Source organism: Peromyscus maniculatus, chromosome 5 (genome assembly GCF_049852395.1).
Source record: "Peromyscus maniculatus bairdii isolate BWxNUB_F1_BW_parent chromosome 5, HU_Pman_BW_mat_3.1, whole genome shotgun sequence".
Classification (NCBI taxonomy): Eukaryota; Metazoa; Chordata; class Mammalia; order Rodentia; family Cricetidae; genus Peromyscus; species Peromyscus maniculatus.
This window is the reverse complement of record NC_134856.1, coordinates 37719930-37735349: the sequence shown is the minus strand read 5'-3', so window position 1 is coordinate 37735349 and position 15420 is coordinate 37719930. Positions and strand designations below refer to the sequence as shown.

The following is a 15420-nucleotide window of genomic DNA, read 5'->3' as shown; positions in this document are numbered from 1 at the left end:
TTTGGCTGCTGGTTCCGCCCCACTTGGCTTTTCAACATGGCACAGGTACCAAGGCATCGTGCTTACCTCCCCAATTACGTGTAATGATATAAAGAACTGGGAAAGTTAGAAGGTTGTGAAGTCATGGGCACAATTGTTTATACCTTCTATTGCTGAGGACAAGAAATACAATCTTTGGGCTAGATAATTAGCCCTTGCCACACAGCAAATCTGCCAGCATCTTGGAACTAGACTTATGCATCTCCAAACTTAATGAACAAATTTTTATTGTTTATAAGCTACAAACTTATGATATACACATAGCCATACAAACATATTTATATATAATTATTGATATGTAAGGCCTAATGCCCCAGTATCATATGGGTTATTCTTGGAATCCTGAGCTCATGGGTCCTCCTGTCTCTGCCTTCCAAGTAGCTGGGCCATAGGCATTTGTCTCAGCACAAAACTTGAAGCTTAAGATGATTTTGCTATAGCAGCAGTATTTGGCAAAATTCCCTAAGAGAGCAGAAGAGATAGAATGTGCATATGTTATAAAGGGGGATTTACTGCCAGGTGGTGGTGATACACACTTTTAATGCCAGCACTTGGGAGGCAGAGTCAGGTGGATTTTTGTGAGTTCTCTGTGAGACTGAGGCCAGCCTGGTCTACATAGCAGTGGAAGGACAGCCTGGGCTGTTACACAGAGAAACCTTGTCTTGAAAAGCCAAAAAAAGGTGGGGTAGGGTGGGGTGGGATTTACTCGAGTGACTGATTTATATGAGAAGGGCTGGGTACTCTAATAATATCCATCTGTACCCTAAAGAGGTTCAGAACACCTGTAGTTGCTTAATTCATGAAGTTCAGTGCCATAGTTCCAATCTATCATTGAAGTCTTGGAAGAATCTCTGAGTCTTTAGTCTTCAACACACATTGGAATGTTGAAGATGTTGGAGTCTGATGTCATCAACGGATGGTAGCATCAGCATCAGAGTCAGTTAGATGCATTCACCAAGAAGAAGCAGAGGCAAGAAGGCAAGGAACACTGCTGTTTACATGGACCTCTTTATGTGTGGGACACTCTGTGGAGGAGGTTCTTCTCCCCTCAAATAATCCTTGGAAATCCAGATGCTATGAAGTTGGAAATACTTTGAATGTTTCTATTGGCATGGTATAATAATGGCTGTGCCTGACTTTACCAGTCAGCAAAGCATGATGTCAATTTAGTGTTTCCCTTCAAATTATCTGTGTTCCCAGTCCTGGCCTAGGCAGATGTTCTCTCTTCCCTCAACTTCCCTTCTGAAGAAACAGCTGGGCTTTTGGAGATGGACTATCCCAGCTCTTCTAAGAACAAAGACATGGAACTAGATTTTTTTGTTACCTGAACAGCCCGATGTGTCTTAATCACTAGCAGCAGGAGCCCAGTAATGAGCTCAGGCTGCAATGGGAGAATCTGGCAGCAGCCCTCCTGGAGGGTGTCCTTCTCCGCCCCTGGTGTCCATGATTGACAATCAATAATCTTAACCTTGACCTCAATGGTCAGGCTGTCCTGGGGTTGGTCTTCCTTGCACTGGATTTTAAAAGGGAGAGTTTGCCATCCTGGGAGAACCTGACTTATAGGACAAGCAGATCAGAGGTAAGGGGCTAGGGTATATTAGGGTCTCTAGCACAAAGGATCAGGCCTCCTAAGGACAGAGAGAAAATGTTTTGGGAGAATTTATGAAGCTAGAGGAGAATTTGGCACCTTTATATAATGATATAAAGTAAAAGGGAGGATATTAATTAGAAAGGTCAAAAATATCTACTGACAGCAAAGAGGTAAGAATGAAAGTCATGTATATGGACAATCAAGGAGAAAGGGGTTATCACAGGAGCCATGAGGTTTCAGGGAAACTGTGGAAATAAGGAGAAATCCCCCATGCATGGACAAGTGCTCAGGGAGATGAGAGATTGAACCTCTATTGTACATGTATGGACCTTCTGACACCCCCACCCTGCTACTAAGAACTCACCCCATATTCAAACACCCTCACAGATGAGCTGTGATCATGCAAATGTGGGCATTGCCATGTCTACTGAACCTTTGGAAGTAAATACAGACCCTAGGAGACACAAAGTAATTAATTTGGTTCTTCTGGACACACACACAGACACACATACACAAATGTCCCACATACACACTCACATAAATGTATCTCTCTCTCTCTCTCTCTCTCTCTCTCTCTCTCTCTCTCTCTCTCTCTCTCTCACACACACACACACACACACACACACACACACACACACACGCACAAAACCTCATATACACATATGGGCACACAAATGTATGCATGCACACATGTGTACACAATTGTATACAAACACACAAAACAAACAAAGCCACATACACACATATGCATAAAAGGGCATGCATGCATGCACACAAATGCATGTCTGGTGCCCACAGAACCTAGCAGAGGGAACTAGATCTCTGGAACTGGAGTTATAGACAACTGGAAGTCACCATGTGGGTGCTGGGAGTCAACCCTGGGCTCTCTGAAAAGCAGCCAGTGATTTTTAACATTTGAGCCATATCTCTAGCCCCAGATTGGTGCTTTTTAATAAAAATTTGTGAATATCTAAATTAACTTATCTAATCAATAACCACACATTCCAAAAACAAAAACAAACAGGTGTTGGGGACTGGAGAGATGCTTCAGCAGTTTGCAGTACATACTGCTTCTAAAGGACCTGAGTTCTATTCCTAGCACCTGTATCAGCTTATAACCACTTGCAATTCTAGTTCCAAGGGATCTAATGCTGTCTTATGGACTCCAAGGGCTCCAGAATATATGTGGCGTATACTTACATAGACAATATACATACTCATGAATAAAAATAAAAATAAATCCTTAGAAAAATAAGTGAATTCTGTCTGTAATCCCAGCACTGGGGAAGCCTAGGCTAGATGATGGTAAGGGCAATGCTAGCTTGAGCATGCATACACACACACACACACACACACACACACACACACACACACACACACACAAATACACATACACATGCAAATACTGTCCCAGGCTAGAGGAGATCACAGATACTTAATCCTACTTCTCATAAAAAAAATTGTGCCAATAAGTACTTTGGAACAGAATAGATGAATGGGCTTCGATGGTGCACAGGGTAGAAAAAAGAAATCAATACTGATGAATGGACATATTATATCTTAAATGAAATTATAATTGACATTTAATATACAAACACAACTGCTAGAGACACTTTAGGATGTTTTCAAATTCAGTGACTCACATGTGAACCTCTAAATGTTGTGTTTTGAAAGTATCTATGAATAATATTTCTATATTGAAACTTAGACTCCAATGTGATGTTATTAAGAGTGAGGCCTATTGGTCAGGAGAATTACTAATTATCCCATCTATCAGTGAAAACACAAGGTATCATCTTTGGGTAATACAGTAATACTGTTGGTATCTTTGGACTTTATGGTCTCCAAAAGTATGAAGCTGATGAGAGAGGGCATGTGATTTTGACACAACTCACCCATATGATATGAGTTCTTCTAAGAACCCATCAACATTTTCCACAGCTTCTGCTTTACTTTGAGAGGGTTTTGGTCACGACAGTTAGGGTGTTTGGCCATCCGATCACCAGAGGAGGTCAGTTTGGGCTTTTTCTCAACCATTGCCAGTAGTCTATTGTGGAGGTATCTTTGTGGATTTCTGGGAACATCTCTAGCACTTTGCTTCTTCCTATTCCCACGGGGTCTTCATTTATCATGGTCTCTCGAATGACTGATGGAATTGGATGCAGAGATCCATGGCCAGACCCCAGGTGGAGCCCTGGGAGTCCAATCGGTGAGAGAGAGGAGGGATTGTATGAGCAAGAGATATTGAGACCATGATTGGAAAAAGCACAGGGAAAAATAGCCAAACTAGTGGAAACACATGAACTATGAACCAATAACTGAGGAGCCCCCATGGAACTGGATCAGGCCCTCTGGATAAGTGAGACAGTCAATTAGCTTGAACTGTTTGGGAGGTCCCCAGGCAGTGGGACCAGAACCTGTCCTTAATGCATGAGCTGGCTTTTTGGAGCCTGGGGCCTATGCTGGGACACTTTGCTCAGCCTGGGTGAAGGGAGAAGGGGACTGGATCTGCCTCGACTGAATCTACCAGGCTGAGCTGAATCCCCAGGGAAGTCCTTGCCCTGGAGGAGATGGGAATGGGGGGGTGGGTTGGGGGGTGGAGTGGGGGGTTGGGAGGAGGGAGGACAGGGGAATCCGTGGCTGATATGTAAAATTAAATTAATTATAAAATTAAAAAAAGAGGGTTTTTGTCTTAGAAAAGAAGACCACATGGTTGAGAGCTTAAGGAAGGAAGGCTAGAAGGGGCCTCGTACCAGTAGAGTGTGAAAGGAGATGGGTACTTTGGGATTCACAAATCCACACTGTTATTGGAGCATTTATTGAGTGGGTCTAACAGAAGATGACCAAGCAGGATAAAGAGTCACATGCACAGGATTTGTGATAAATGTAGAAGAACGGACAAATGCAGAGGTTATGTGAATGTTAGAATCAACTCAGGTTTCTCAATATTATTGGGAACCTCAAGCTGACCCCATCAGCAGGAAACCCCACATACCATTCCTCACACAGGATGCTAAAGCTCTGTGTGATTGTCCTGAGTCCCCTGTATCTCCTGGATCTTCTGGGGCAGAGTCTTGGTCCAGAACTGCAGCCTTCTGGCCTTCAGAGCTCGGCCCACAGTAGGTTTGATGTCCAGCTGCAGGTACTGCTCATCATGGTCCAACATGGGCCAGTAGGGTAGACTCTCGCTGTTGGGGTTCCTGTGGATATGCCAGCCAGTGGGGAAGGGTGAGGTCACTCTGATCCAAAGTCTGACCCCCTGATTTGGGTCAGGGAAGTGGAACAGTTAGGCCAGTGGTTAAAGGGGCTGATGGGACAGGTTTCCTGATATAGGGATACAGGTGTCACCCACTAGTTTCTGCCCATATGAGGGAAGGGAACCTGAACTATTTTATGTCTCTCTCTAAGAAACAAGATCTAAAGAGCAGCACTATATCACTATGGCCCACCAGCCAAGTCACTGTGAGATGACCAGTATCTGATAGCTAGAAAGTATCTGTATAAAGGTGCTATCAGGTAGAGAAAACTCTATCATGTGTTGGAAGATCCATGCATGCTAAAGAGATCACCACATAAAAGGGAGCCCTAGGTAGGGACCCATACCTGGAGGATTGAAAGAGAGTAGTGTTCTCACCCATGTCTTGCAAAGTTGGCCCAATACTTCATCATCCTCCTGCTCAGTAGCTTCTCCTCCTCAGTGAAGTCAACTGGAGCCATGAGGAAGGTAAATGTTGAAGTCCTTGTCACTTCACACAACTGCCACCTCATGCTTCACACTCAATTCCAGCTGTTGTCAGACCCAAACCTATCAGCATTGTTATCTCCCGTCTTCACTATGCAGAATCCATGATCCATGCATGTCTCTAATTGAATTCATGTCCCAATGTGCTGTCATCTCTATCACAGGCTAGACTGGAATGTGTCCAGATTCTAATCTCAGTTAACTTTTTAGGCTATGATATGGTATATATTTGATTTTATTCTCTCCCAGAGCCTAAGTTTCCTCAAATGGACTGAGAACTCAGGACACTTCAGGCAGTTATCTCTGACCTCATTTACTTCAAAGAAAATAAAGAAGTCTCACTTTTAATGCCAAAGAAGAAAGGCCCAAAGACAAACGGAACTTCATCACCATGGTCAGCCTTCACATGGGGTGGCCTGGTACTCTTGAGGAAGCTGGGTTGATGTTGGAACTCATAGAAGTAGACAGGGGCATAGGAACCTGGAGGTGGGTACAAATGGTGATTTAGTAGCCCCGCACCTGAAGTTCTTCTGAAATATATTTGGTAACAAGATACTTTGATATGAAGCTACCTGGAATCATCAAAGTTAAATGGGAGGAGCTCCAGGCTGGAGCACTAGCTGTGGAAAAACCTTGGTTAAAGAATGTTCATAGCCTTCCAGTTGAGTTGTTTCAAGAGTCAACAGAGTATCAGTTACCCATTTTCTCTTCTGTACCTAGATGTCACTCTCTTTAACTAGATATGAGGAGACCTGGATACCACACTGCTCCACAGTGCTCACCCGTGACCCACACCTGTGAGCTGCTCCCCTAAGCCTTGTTACAGATGTACTCACGCTGAAAATGTGCTACTTGGAGTGCAGGGATCCCAAACATGAAGTCTCCCATCATCTCTGTGAACTGTATCTGGAGGGCATGGGGATCCTCTGTGTCCCCCATGTACTCTTCCATTAGCAGGTCACCACACTCAGGAGGCAGCATCTACACCAAGGAGATCAGGAAGAATGAGGTTAGGCATGTTGTTGGTTAGGTAGGTAATAACATTCGGTATGGGGAGAACAGGGCCTGAGATGAGGTATTTATAGGTAAAAAGGCTTATGCTCTGAGGTTATCCCACACAGAATCACACATATATACTGGGGTGGTTTGAAAGAAACTAGCCCTCAAAGAGAGTGGTGGCTCTGTTAGGAGGTATGACTTTGTTGAAGTAGGTATGGTCTTCTTGGAGGAAGTGTGTCACTGTGGAGCTGGGCTTTGAGGTCTGATATGTGTTCCAGCCACACCCAGTGGTTCAGACCACTTCCTGTTGCCTGGGAGTCAAGATGTAGGAATCTCAGCTCCTTCTACAGCACCATGTCACAGCATGAGAATAATGGACTAGACCCCAGAAATTATAAGCCCTCCCAATAAAATATTTTTCTTTATAAGAGTTTCTGTGGTCATGGTGTCTCTTCACAGCGATAGAGACCCTAACTGAGACACATACTGACCTTTATTAATAGGAGTCTTTTTGAGGAGATATGAGGGACCTCTCTATTTGTACAGGACCAGAGGTGTCTCACCATTTGTGCTGCTGTATTCTTCATAACAGCCTGCAGGTTCTCTCTTGTTATTTCCTTTATTGTCTGAGAGGAGCCCAAGGCCTGGGAAGCAGAGGACACTGTTAAGTATGGGATCTGATGGACTTGGATTAAACATGTATTGAGTTTCTACTGCTTAGCATGAGTGTCCAGACTCCCAGAGTACTGGAACAGAGACTCACCATAGGGACAATGAAACCATACTCATCATTGTTGAAACCTATGATGCTGGGGACAGGGCGAAAATCCACAGAAGCCAACAGCTCTTGGGGATGCCTGGGAAAAACCACTCCATCCACGGTGGCAGGAATGGTCTTGAAAACCTGAGAGGCATTAAAACTCAATGCTGAAAGTCAATGAAATACATATGCCGATATCTACTGAGTTACTGCTGCCATTTTCCCATTTCTCTCTAGTTTCAGGGTGCTCTGCTCACTCTGGAAGGGAATCTACACTTGGAACAGTCTATCTTGGTGTTCAGATTGAACACAGAACTAAAAGAACACAAAGAGTGATGAGGCTCTTCCACACGACAATTATACGAACCTTATTAATGGCTAGAATCTCTGCTTCACTTTTGCCTCTCAGACAGCGCACCAGGTCCTCTGAGTCCGTGGTCTCACATCCAGACATGTTGGCCACTGTCTGTAAAGGAAACAAGCAGGGAAAGAGTTTTCTCAATTTCAACTAAATGCAGTTGCACCTAATTCTCACACTTACTGTGTGTTCTTTGTCGATTGGAATAAGTATGAAATCATTCCCTTTGCCCTAGTGCTCATAGGTGAGAGCTATTCAAAGTACCCTTTCTGTATGCATGCTTGTTCTTTTTGTTTAGGGTAGTTTTATTTTTTCCACCTCTCTGTGTTTTGTGTATGAGAGAAGAATAAGTGTCTCCCATCTGACAATACGAATAGTGAAATTATAGATACATGTTACTATCTCCAGCCTTTTGTGAATTCAGGACATTTGAACTTAGGTCCTCAGGCTTGCACTCCAGGCACTTTAAAAAAAAAAACCACTGAACCATCTCCTAATTGTATGCATATATATATATATGCTAATGATGGGAGTTTCTAGGAGCAGTTTTCTGGTCAAATAACATACTCACACAGTATGAAATGATGTAAGTGGAAGCTACTTCTAAATTTCTGAGAAATAACTGGGAAGAAAACTATTTTCTCCTGTCCTTATTTCCCCAATGAACAGAATGCCAGAATACCAGAAGGTGAAGGCTGAAGGGGCAGACTAGGGCTATGATGGTTGAGGGCACTTACAGAGTAGACCATCTCATGGGTGTCAGAGATAAGGTCAGGCAGCAGGACCACTCCACTCTGCATAATGGCTCTGTGGAAGAGTCCTTTGGACATTGGGGAAACAACAAGTGAAGACACACTTGTGCCACCTGCAGACTCGCCAAAAATAGTGACCTGGTCAGGGTTGCCTCCAAAGTGGGCGATGTTCTGCTGGACCCAGCGTAGGGCAGCCACTTGGTCCAGGTAGCCCCAGTTGCCTCTGGCATGCTGGTCTCCAGTGCTAAGAAGAGGAAGGGATGTGGATCACAGGGCTGTCTAGGTTCTTCTCAGCTACCATTGCATAGCCCAGCCCTGGAGTCACCTGAAGAAGCCCAGTACACCCAGACGGTACTGGATATTGACAACCACCACATCCTCAATAGCTGCTAGAGTGGATCCGTCATACATGGAAGCCATGCCTACAACCAGTCCACCACCATGAATCCACACCATCACCTGGAGAAGTCAAGAGAGATGCCATGAAACTGCTAGCCAGCCCAACCTCTGCAGGACTGCTTACTGGAGTATCAACTGCTGTGCCTCTTTGCAGCTACACAAATACATAAAAATCCTCAGGACTTTAGATTCTTGGTCATGGCCAGGGCCCTCTAGTAGCCCCATCAGTGTATATCTAGTCCCTGTGCCCACCATGTATCTCAGTTTGAATTCAAAGCTCTATGTATAGAGTAATGTCATTATTACTCAGGCTCTTCATAGTGGAAGAAAGAGGGGCTGTCTCCATGGACATCTTTTCAGATTAAAATAGAAAAGGATCGTCAACTCTCATCGGCACAACAGATAATCCAAAACTACAAATGAATGACATCAATGCTTTGGTCTTGAGCAGGCAAGTGGTTCTGCAGGGCTCAGTTTGTAGAATGAGTCTTATTTTATCAAAGAGCCAGAGCCTTTGATCATGCAATGCTCTAGCACTATGTGTACCTTACACAGGATTAGCTGCATAGTGTGGCTGAGAAGGCCTTTTTTTTTTTCTTTTTTGACACAATTAGGGTGAGGCTTTTCAACTAGAGTTCACACAGCAATGGAGCTTAGGTTGCTTTTCCTCTTCTAACCATCTTGAAAAACATACCCTGTCCCCAAACTGATCATGGCCCAACACTCACAGGCAGGTTAGAACCCTCATGGGCATGAGCTGGTGTGTAGATGTTGAGATGCAGGCAGTCCTCAGACATAGAGATGGGAGGCAGGATCTGTTTCATATCCACCCTACCCTCTATATTCATCATATCAAAAACTTGCAGACACCTGATGGAAATAGCAGACAGATATTCCAAGGGTTTTATGGTGGTTAAAACCAAATGTGAGTCTGGATCTTTTCTCAATCACCTTCGGCTCCTGTTCCTTGTGATGCTCTGTTAACACCCATTCTCTCTCTAAGTTCCTTCCCACCAAGGTAAAGGCCACAGGCTCCATGAAAGCTGGGATGGAGCCAGATGTCTAAGGAGTCTTCCATTTGGCTTGGGCTTGGATGTTGTTTTCCCCTAAGTCTCAGATATAGAGTGTTCTAGGTGTCTCTATGGGGATGATTGGCTGTATGTGGAGGCATTCACAGAATTACATAATAATAGAAAAGTGACCTAAGCATTAGAAGGCATATAATTTTTTCCTACTCTCTGTTTCTGGATGTTGATGTGATGTGACCAGCTCCTGCAATTTTCCTTCACTGTGAATCCTCCCCCCGCATGATGGATTGTAATCTGGAGCCTATAATAGTAGCTTTCTCCCCTAAGTTGCTTTTGTCAGTATTTTATTACAGCAACAGAAAACAAACTAAGATTGCAATATTGGAGGGTTGTATCCACAGGTACTAGAGGAATTGGTAGACAGTATTGCCCTAAAGGGCAGTGAGAAATCCTTCATCCCATGTACAGACTCTCAGGGAACTTCTTTTTCCTACACTGTCTCCAGAGGAAATTAGTTACATATCCTTGCTCCCTTGTTAGTGCACTGGCCCTATAGTGACTGTGAGGGTGGGGTTAGTGAGTATCCATAATGCTGCACTCCTCAGGACCTGAAGTCTATTCTACTGGATTCAGGGGGCACTCTCTGCTTAATAGGTCACATAACTCATGCCTAGGGATCCCTCCCATTGTGGCAGAGAACACTCGGCTCAATTTGAATCTGTGAAAAATTTTACATTTGTTCTGTCCTACAATATCTGCATCTAACTCCCTGTGGGTGCCCAGCACTGACAAAAAGGTGGTACAGTTGTTCTACTCAACTTTATCCCATGCACCAGAAAAACACTTGGGGTACTCCTGCACTATGAGGGAAATCTTCTATGGGCCTGAGATGGAGAAAAGATTTCAGCATAGCTCACAGCTTAGAGCAACTGTTCATCTCAGTGCCAGACACCCTCTGGCCCCAGAACTTACATGGCTGGATATGAGGTCCCATCTCTCACACCACTCCATGGTTCAGGGGCTTCAGGAGGTGCAAAACGCAGTGGTCCTATGGGTGGCTTGGCAAAGGGAATTCCCAGGAAGCTATGAACACCAACTTTGGTGTCCTTCACTTGGATGAGGCTGCCACGGACCTGGCCAGTGTTTGTGTTTCTGATGGGGCTAGCCTCTGATGAGTCCTGACCTGGGTGGAGAGACGCCCTCAGGGTTAGTCTTATGCAATCCACTGCCAGCAGATTGTGTGTGTTACCAGGACACATAGCAGAAGAACTGTGTGTGGGTGTGAGTGTTGGAGCTTGCCTATCACTCATGGCCAGGAACCATTTCTATTACCCCTTTGAAGGTTGTCAGAACATTTCTCTGGCCAAAGAGGTCACACACTCAGTCATTTGGCCACATGAATTTGTGATTATTGCCATTCTTACCCAAAGGTCAGCAGTAGCTGCAATCATAGCCATATACTGAGGGAAAAATTTCTTCAACTCATTTTTCCTTGAATTGTCTAGCACTCTCCAGAGCTCTTTACATTGAACTGTCTCCTCACTATGAAGTGACCTTTGACATCTCTGACCCTCCATGTGCTAGCAGGCCCACAAAACCTGTGGGCCTTGGCCAGGAAATTGGGAGGCACATGTTTCCCACACTTTTATCTATCTGCTAGATTCTATCATTTCCCTCAGCCCCCATCCCTGGGCTTTCCCTTCCACAAACTCAGCCTCTGACTCTGCAGAATTTTGCAGCTCTGACTCTAGTCATTCCCCATTGCCAGCTTAGTAAGTCTCACCCTGCACATGGAGGAGGAGAAGCAGGAGCCCAAAGACCACAGCATTCAGCCAGCTATGAAGTTGATTCAGTGGCATGATCAGCTCTCTCAGACCCGAGTCTGCTGCTGTATGGGACAATCACGTTTCACAAACAGGAAGCAGAATCTGTGGGCTTTTTCCAGGCAAGAGTTTAAATCCAAAGGATGTAGGCGGGAACTTGGTGTGGTGGGGCAAAGTCCTCATTGTAGGAGAACTGATTAGTCAGAAGTGACCGGAGCCAAAGGCCAGGAGGCAGGGCAATTCACTTCTGCTATTTCTGTTCCCTTTTTGGCCTCCTGGAAAGGCACACCATGGATTCTGAAGCTCTTCTAGGATCCTAGGAACCCTGTCCTCACTCCTGGGCAAAGAGCTGTAACAGGAGAAGTCAGAAGGCTTCTGTAAATACTCACTCAAGACGTCATAGGAGAGACAGGTAAATGCAGGAGCTCTGAGTGTGACCTTCATCCTCAAGACTCCTCTGTGCTTTGAAGACTCAGTTTACTGAGCCTGCTTCCAGGGTCCCTGGTCCCTACAATGACCTTAGGGCCTACTTGGACACCTCCCTGTTAGGTCATAGTTGTTTGATCAAAACACAGTGCAGTTCTGGTGCTTTTAAAGTCCACAGCCCCTATTCACTCCACCCTCATGTTGTGTCTCCTCTAGTGGCCAGGTCCTGCCAAGATAAACTTCACAGTCATTTATGCATTTAACAAATATTTTTTAATTGTTTGCATTTATTTATTTATTGTGCTCATCTACGTGTGTGTGTGTGTGTGTGTGTGTGTGTGTGTGTGTGTGTGTGTGTGTGCTCCCAGGCCATGGCTCACATATGGAGGAAAAAGGATGATTTAAGTAAGCCCATATTTTAATTCCACCATATGAAGCCCAAAGTGGAACTTAGGCCATCAGGGTTGGAGGAAAGTTCTCTTACAACCTCTTGATTAATATTACATGTAACCATATGACAAACACTTAATGGGGCTTGCTGGCTCCAACACTGGGGTTAATCTGATGTCTCAGGAACTATGATAAACCTGAAATATAGGTCTATAAATAGAAGTTTCAGAATCACAATAAAATGCTGACAGGATATATTAAAGAATGCAAGATCAGGAGTCCATACTCAGTCCAGACTGACTTCCTAGAGGAAGTTATATAGGGATCAGTGTCAGACAGCCTTTAGTGCCACCTGAGAATTGACCCTGGCTTCAAATTATCTTCATTATTATCTAAATAATAGTCTAGAGCCCCACCTCATGGCACTGTGGTACTTCTTCCTTAGTGTATCTCTGGCTGTTTCCCTGGCACAGCACAGCTTGGCTTTTCCTGCCTCCTCTAATCAACAAGGGCTCCTTTAATTCCATATCACCTCTCCAATGCACTCTTGTCCTGTCTTAGCCTTTCTTTGCAGGTGTTCTCTCCACTCCAAGTTCCCAACTAAAGGAACTGCTGGACCATGAGAGTTGAGAAGTTTCCTGTTCAATAATCTCAGAAAGAAAGAACCAAATTCCCAATGGATCTTGGACATCCCTGTGCTTCTTAATCTCAGACATGTTTGTAGCTCAGCTAGGGAAATCACTGTGTGCTCTGCTACTCACTGCACCATCACTCAGAGCCCCTGTGTTGATGATAGCTGTGGCCACAGTAAAAATGTGAAATGAAGAAGACATTTAGGTTCTATTCTGTGGAGGGAGGCAGAGAGTGAGTAGGGAGAGCATATAGAAAAAGAGATGAGAGAGAGAGGGAGAGAGAGAGAGAGAGAGAGAGAGAGAGAGAGAGAGAGAGAGAGAGAGAGAGAGAGAACATGGATTAGTTGGCCCTCTGCTTATGTAGGAAGGTGGTAAATGTGACCCCAGCCTGGACTACATAGTGAGATAAGAAACATGTCCTCTCCATACCAAAGAAGAGTCTTAACATGGAAGTGACTCAGGCTGCAGCTGCTGAGGGGTAATGGAGCTGAGACTCTGCAATGACAGGAGGGAATATCAAGGACGTTATGCTGGATGGCAGCTAGTCTCCAGTGGTTCCTCTTATAGCACATGACAGGAAGAGCTACAGTGTTCCTAAACCATAAGCAGGTGCAAACTACAGCAACAGAAAGCAGTGCAGGAGGGAAGGGAGGGATTCTTGAGATGGGGGATGGTATCCATGAGCTCAGATGCTGAGCCTCTGCTTAGCATTCCCCTCATCTGTGCCCTGGTATCCAGGACAGACAACAGGAGTCTTGACATTCGTGCAAATATCGTGGTACCTATGGCTGGACTCAGTGCAGTGACTGAAAAAGGAGTCTTGGTTAAAGGTAAAGGGTTGTACAAGTCCCTGGGTCTAAAGAAAATGTTTTGGGGAAGCAAAAGGCATATTGAAGACAATTTGGTATCATTGCAAATGACAAAATACAAGACACGTTGAATTGGTAGATGTGAGCAGTTTAAGTACAATACTAACAAAGAGAGCTCTAAGAGTTGAAATTAAATGAAAATTCATCACATGGAACACACAGAAGAGACATGGTTAAGGAGGATTTATGGAAAACGGGAAGATACTCCACACATTGAGAAGTCATCCGCTAAGGTGCCAAGGATAGGGATACCTTCTGCTAGACAAGCCTCTCCTACCTCACACCCATGACACACCAAAGATCTTCACACTCCGTACGGGTACTGATCCCTGACCCAGGAGACTGGCAATGTCGTTCTGTTAGAAACCTTAGTCAAGTATCTGAAAATGCATGGCAGACTACACATCACAGACAGAGAACTTCTATGGGGTTGGGATGAAGGAAGCACCTCATTCTGGCCCAGAGCTCAGAGCACATTTTCACCTCACGGCTGTAAGTTCTCTGGGTCTCAGAACTTACATGGCTGGGTAGGAGGTCCCATCTCTCACACCACTCCATGGTTCAGGGGCCTCAGAGGGTACAAAACACAGTAGGCCTACAGGTCCTTCCTTCCCTCCCTCCCTCCCTCCCTCCCTCCCTCCCTCCCTCCCTCCCTCCCTCCCTCTCATTCTCTATTTCTCTTTCTTTCCTTCCTTCCTGTTTGTTTTGTTTTTCTAGGCAGAGATTCTCTGTATACCATTGGCAGTCCTGGGACTGCTCTGTAGATCAGGCTGGCCTCAAGTCAGGGACATCCTCTTGCCTCTGCCTCCTGAGAGCTGGGATTATGGTGTGTTCATTCACGGCCTGGCAAAGGTAGGAGTTTCTTTATCCCCACCATGGCCAGAAAGATTGCCCATGCCCCTTTCAGTGGTACCCATGCACATCTCTGGTCAACAAGGAGACATCCTCAGAGCCACTTGGCAGCAGGAATGCATTATTTTCATTGTTATCCAGAGTTCTGTAGCAGCTACACTCACATGCAGAGGAAGGAACTGCCCCTTTGCTTTCTTTCCACTAATCTGCAGGTCCAGTTGCTCAGACCTCTTTACACTGGAGTAGCTGTTTTAGTAAAGGCTGTCACAGACAGAGAGACCTCAGACTGTGACCATTAAAGTGATCTTAAGATGCACATGGACCCCTTAGCCACATTCCCTGTTCCACCATCTCTATAATTTACAGCAGGGTCTTAGCAATGCCTTCAGGTTCCTGTGGAAGTATCAGACACAGCTTATCTGTACATAAAGGAAAGGCTCTTTCTCTGCCAAGCTGTAGAGTCCAGGCTAAAGAGTATTCTCATTTCTCTCCTGCCCCCTGGAGAGGGAATTGCAAGAATCATCACTTTGATAGGGATGTTCTATTGGTTTAAAACAGTAGATTAAAGAAGGACTGGGTACCAGTTTTCCCAGGCCAGGAAGTAGTTGCACATTCTTATAATCTTAGGCCTCTAGGCAGAAGGACTGTGTTGGGTTTCAGGGCATGCTGGTTGTGAAGTGAATTTTAGAACAATCAGTCCAACATAGTGAGACACTTTCTTAAAAAAATCAGTAAATTAATACATGAAGCTTATCTCGTC

At 44.8% G+C, this 15420-nt stretch overlaps 1 protein-coding gene across 3 annotated transcripts; it reads right to left on the bottom strand.

Annotated features, from left to right (window-relative positions):
* Nucleotides 1-249: 249 nt before the first annotated feature.
* On the bottom strand, nt 250-11613 carry LOC102905396 (acylcarnitine hydrolase-like). Of its 3 annotated transcripts, none has more exons than XM_042277527.2 (13): nt 11452-11613; nt 10641-10851; nt 9369-9510; nt 8567-8700; nt 8227-8485; nt 7499-7597; nt 7135-7275; nt 6935-7015; nt 6209-6353; nt 5715-5852; nt 5265-5337; nt 4626-4830; nt 250-3824 (listed from the first exon to the last, which is right to left on the bottom strand). In XM_042277527.2, the coding sequence occupies exons 1-12, from the start codon at nt 11525-11527 to the stop codon at nt 4644-4646; spliced, it is 1686 nt and encodes a 561-aa protein (XP_042133461.1). In that variant the 5' UTR covers nt 11528-11613; the 3' UTR covers nt 250-3824; nt 4626-4643. The 3 variants fall into 3 exon arrangements, with proteins under 3 accessions (XP_042133461.1, XP_076428127.1, XP_076428128.1); XM_076572012.1 differs by having other exon boundaries at nt 250-3776; XM_076572013.1 differs by lacking the exon at nt 10641-10851 and having other exon boundaries at nt 11452-11596.
* Nucleotides 11614-15420: the final 3807 nt, after the last annotated feature.

Coding starts and splice junctions, on each gene's coding strand:
- LOC102905396 (XM_042277527.2), bottom strand. CDS start 11,527: ATGCCACTGAATCAACTTCATAGCTGGCTGAATGCTGTGGTCTTTGGG. Junction 10,852..11,451: donor TCTCCTCCTCCATGTGCAGG/GTGAGACTTACT, acceptor CTCTCCACCCAG/GTCAGGACTCATCAGAGGCT. Junction 9,511..10,640: donor GGGACCTCATATCCAGCCAT/GTAAGTTCTGGG, acceptor TATTTCCATCAG/GTGTCTGCAAGTTTTTGATA.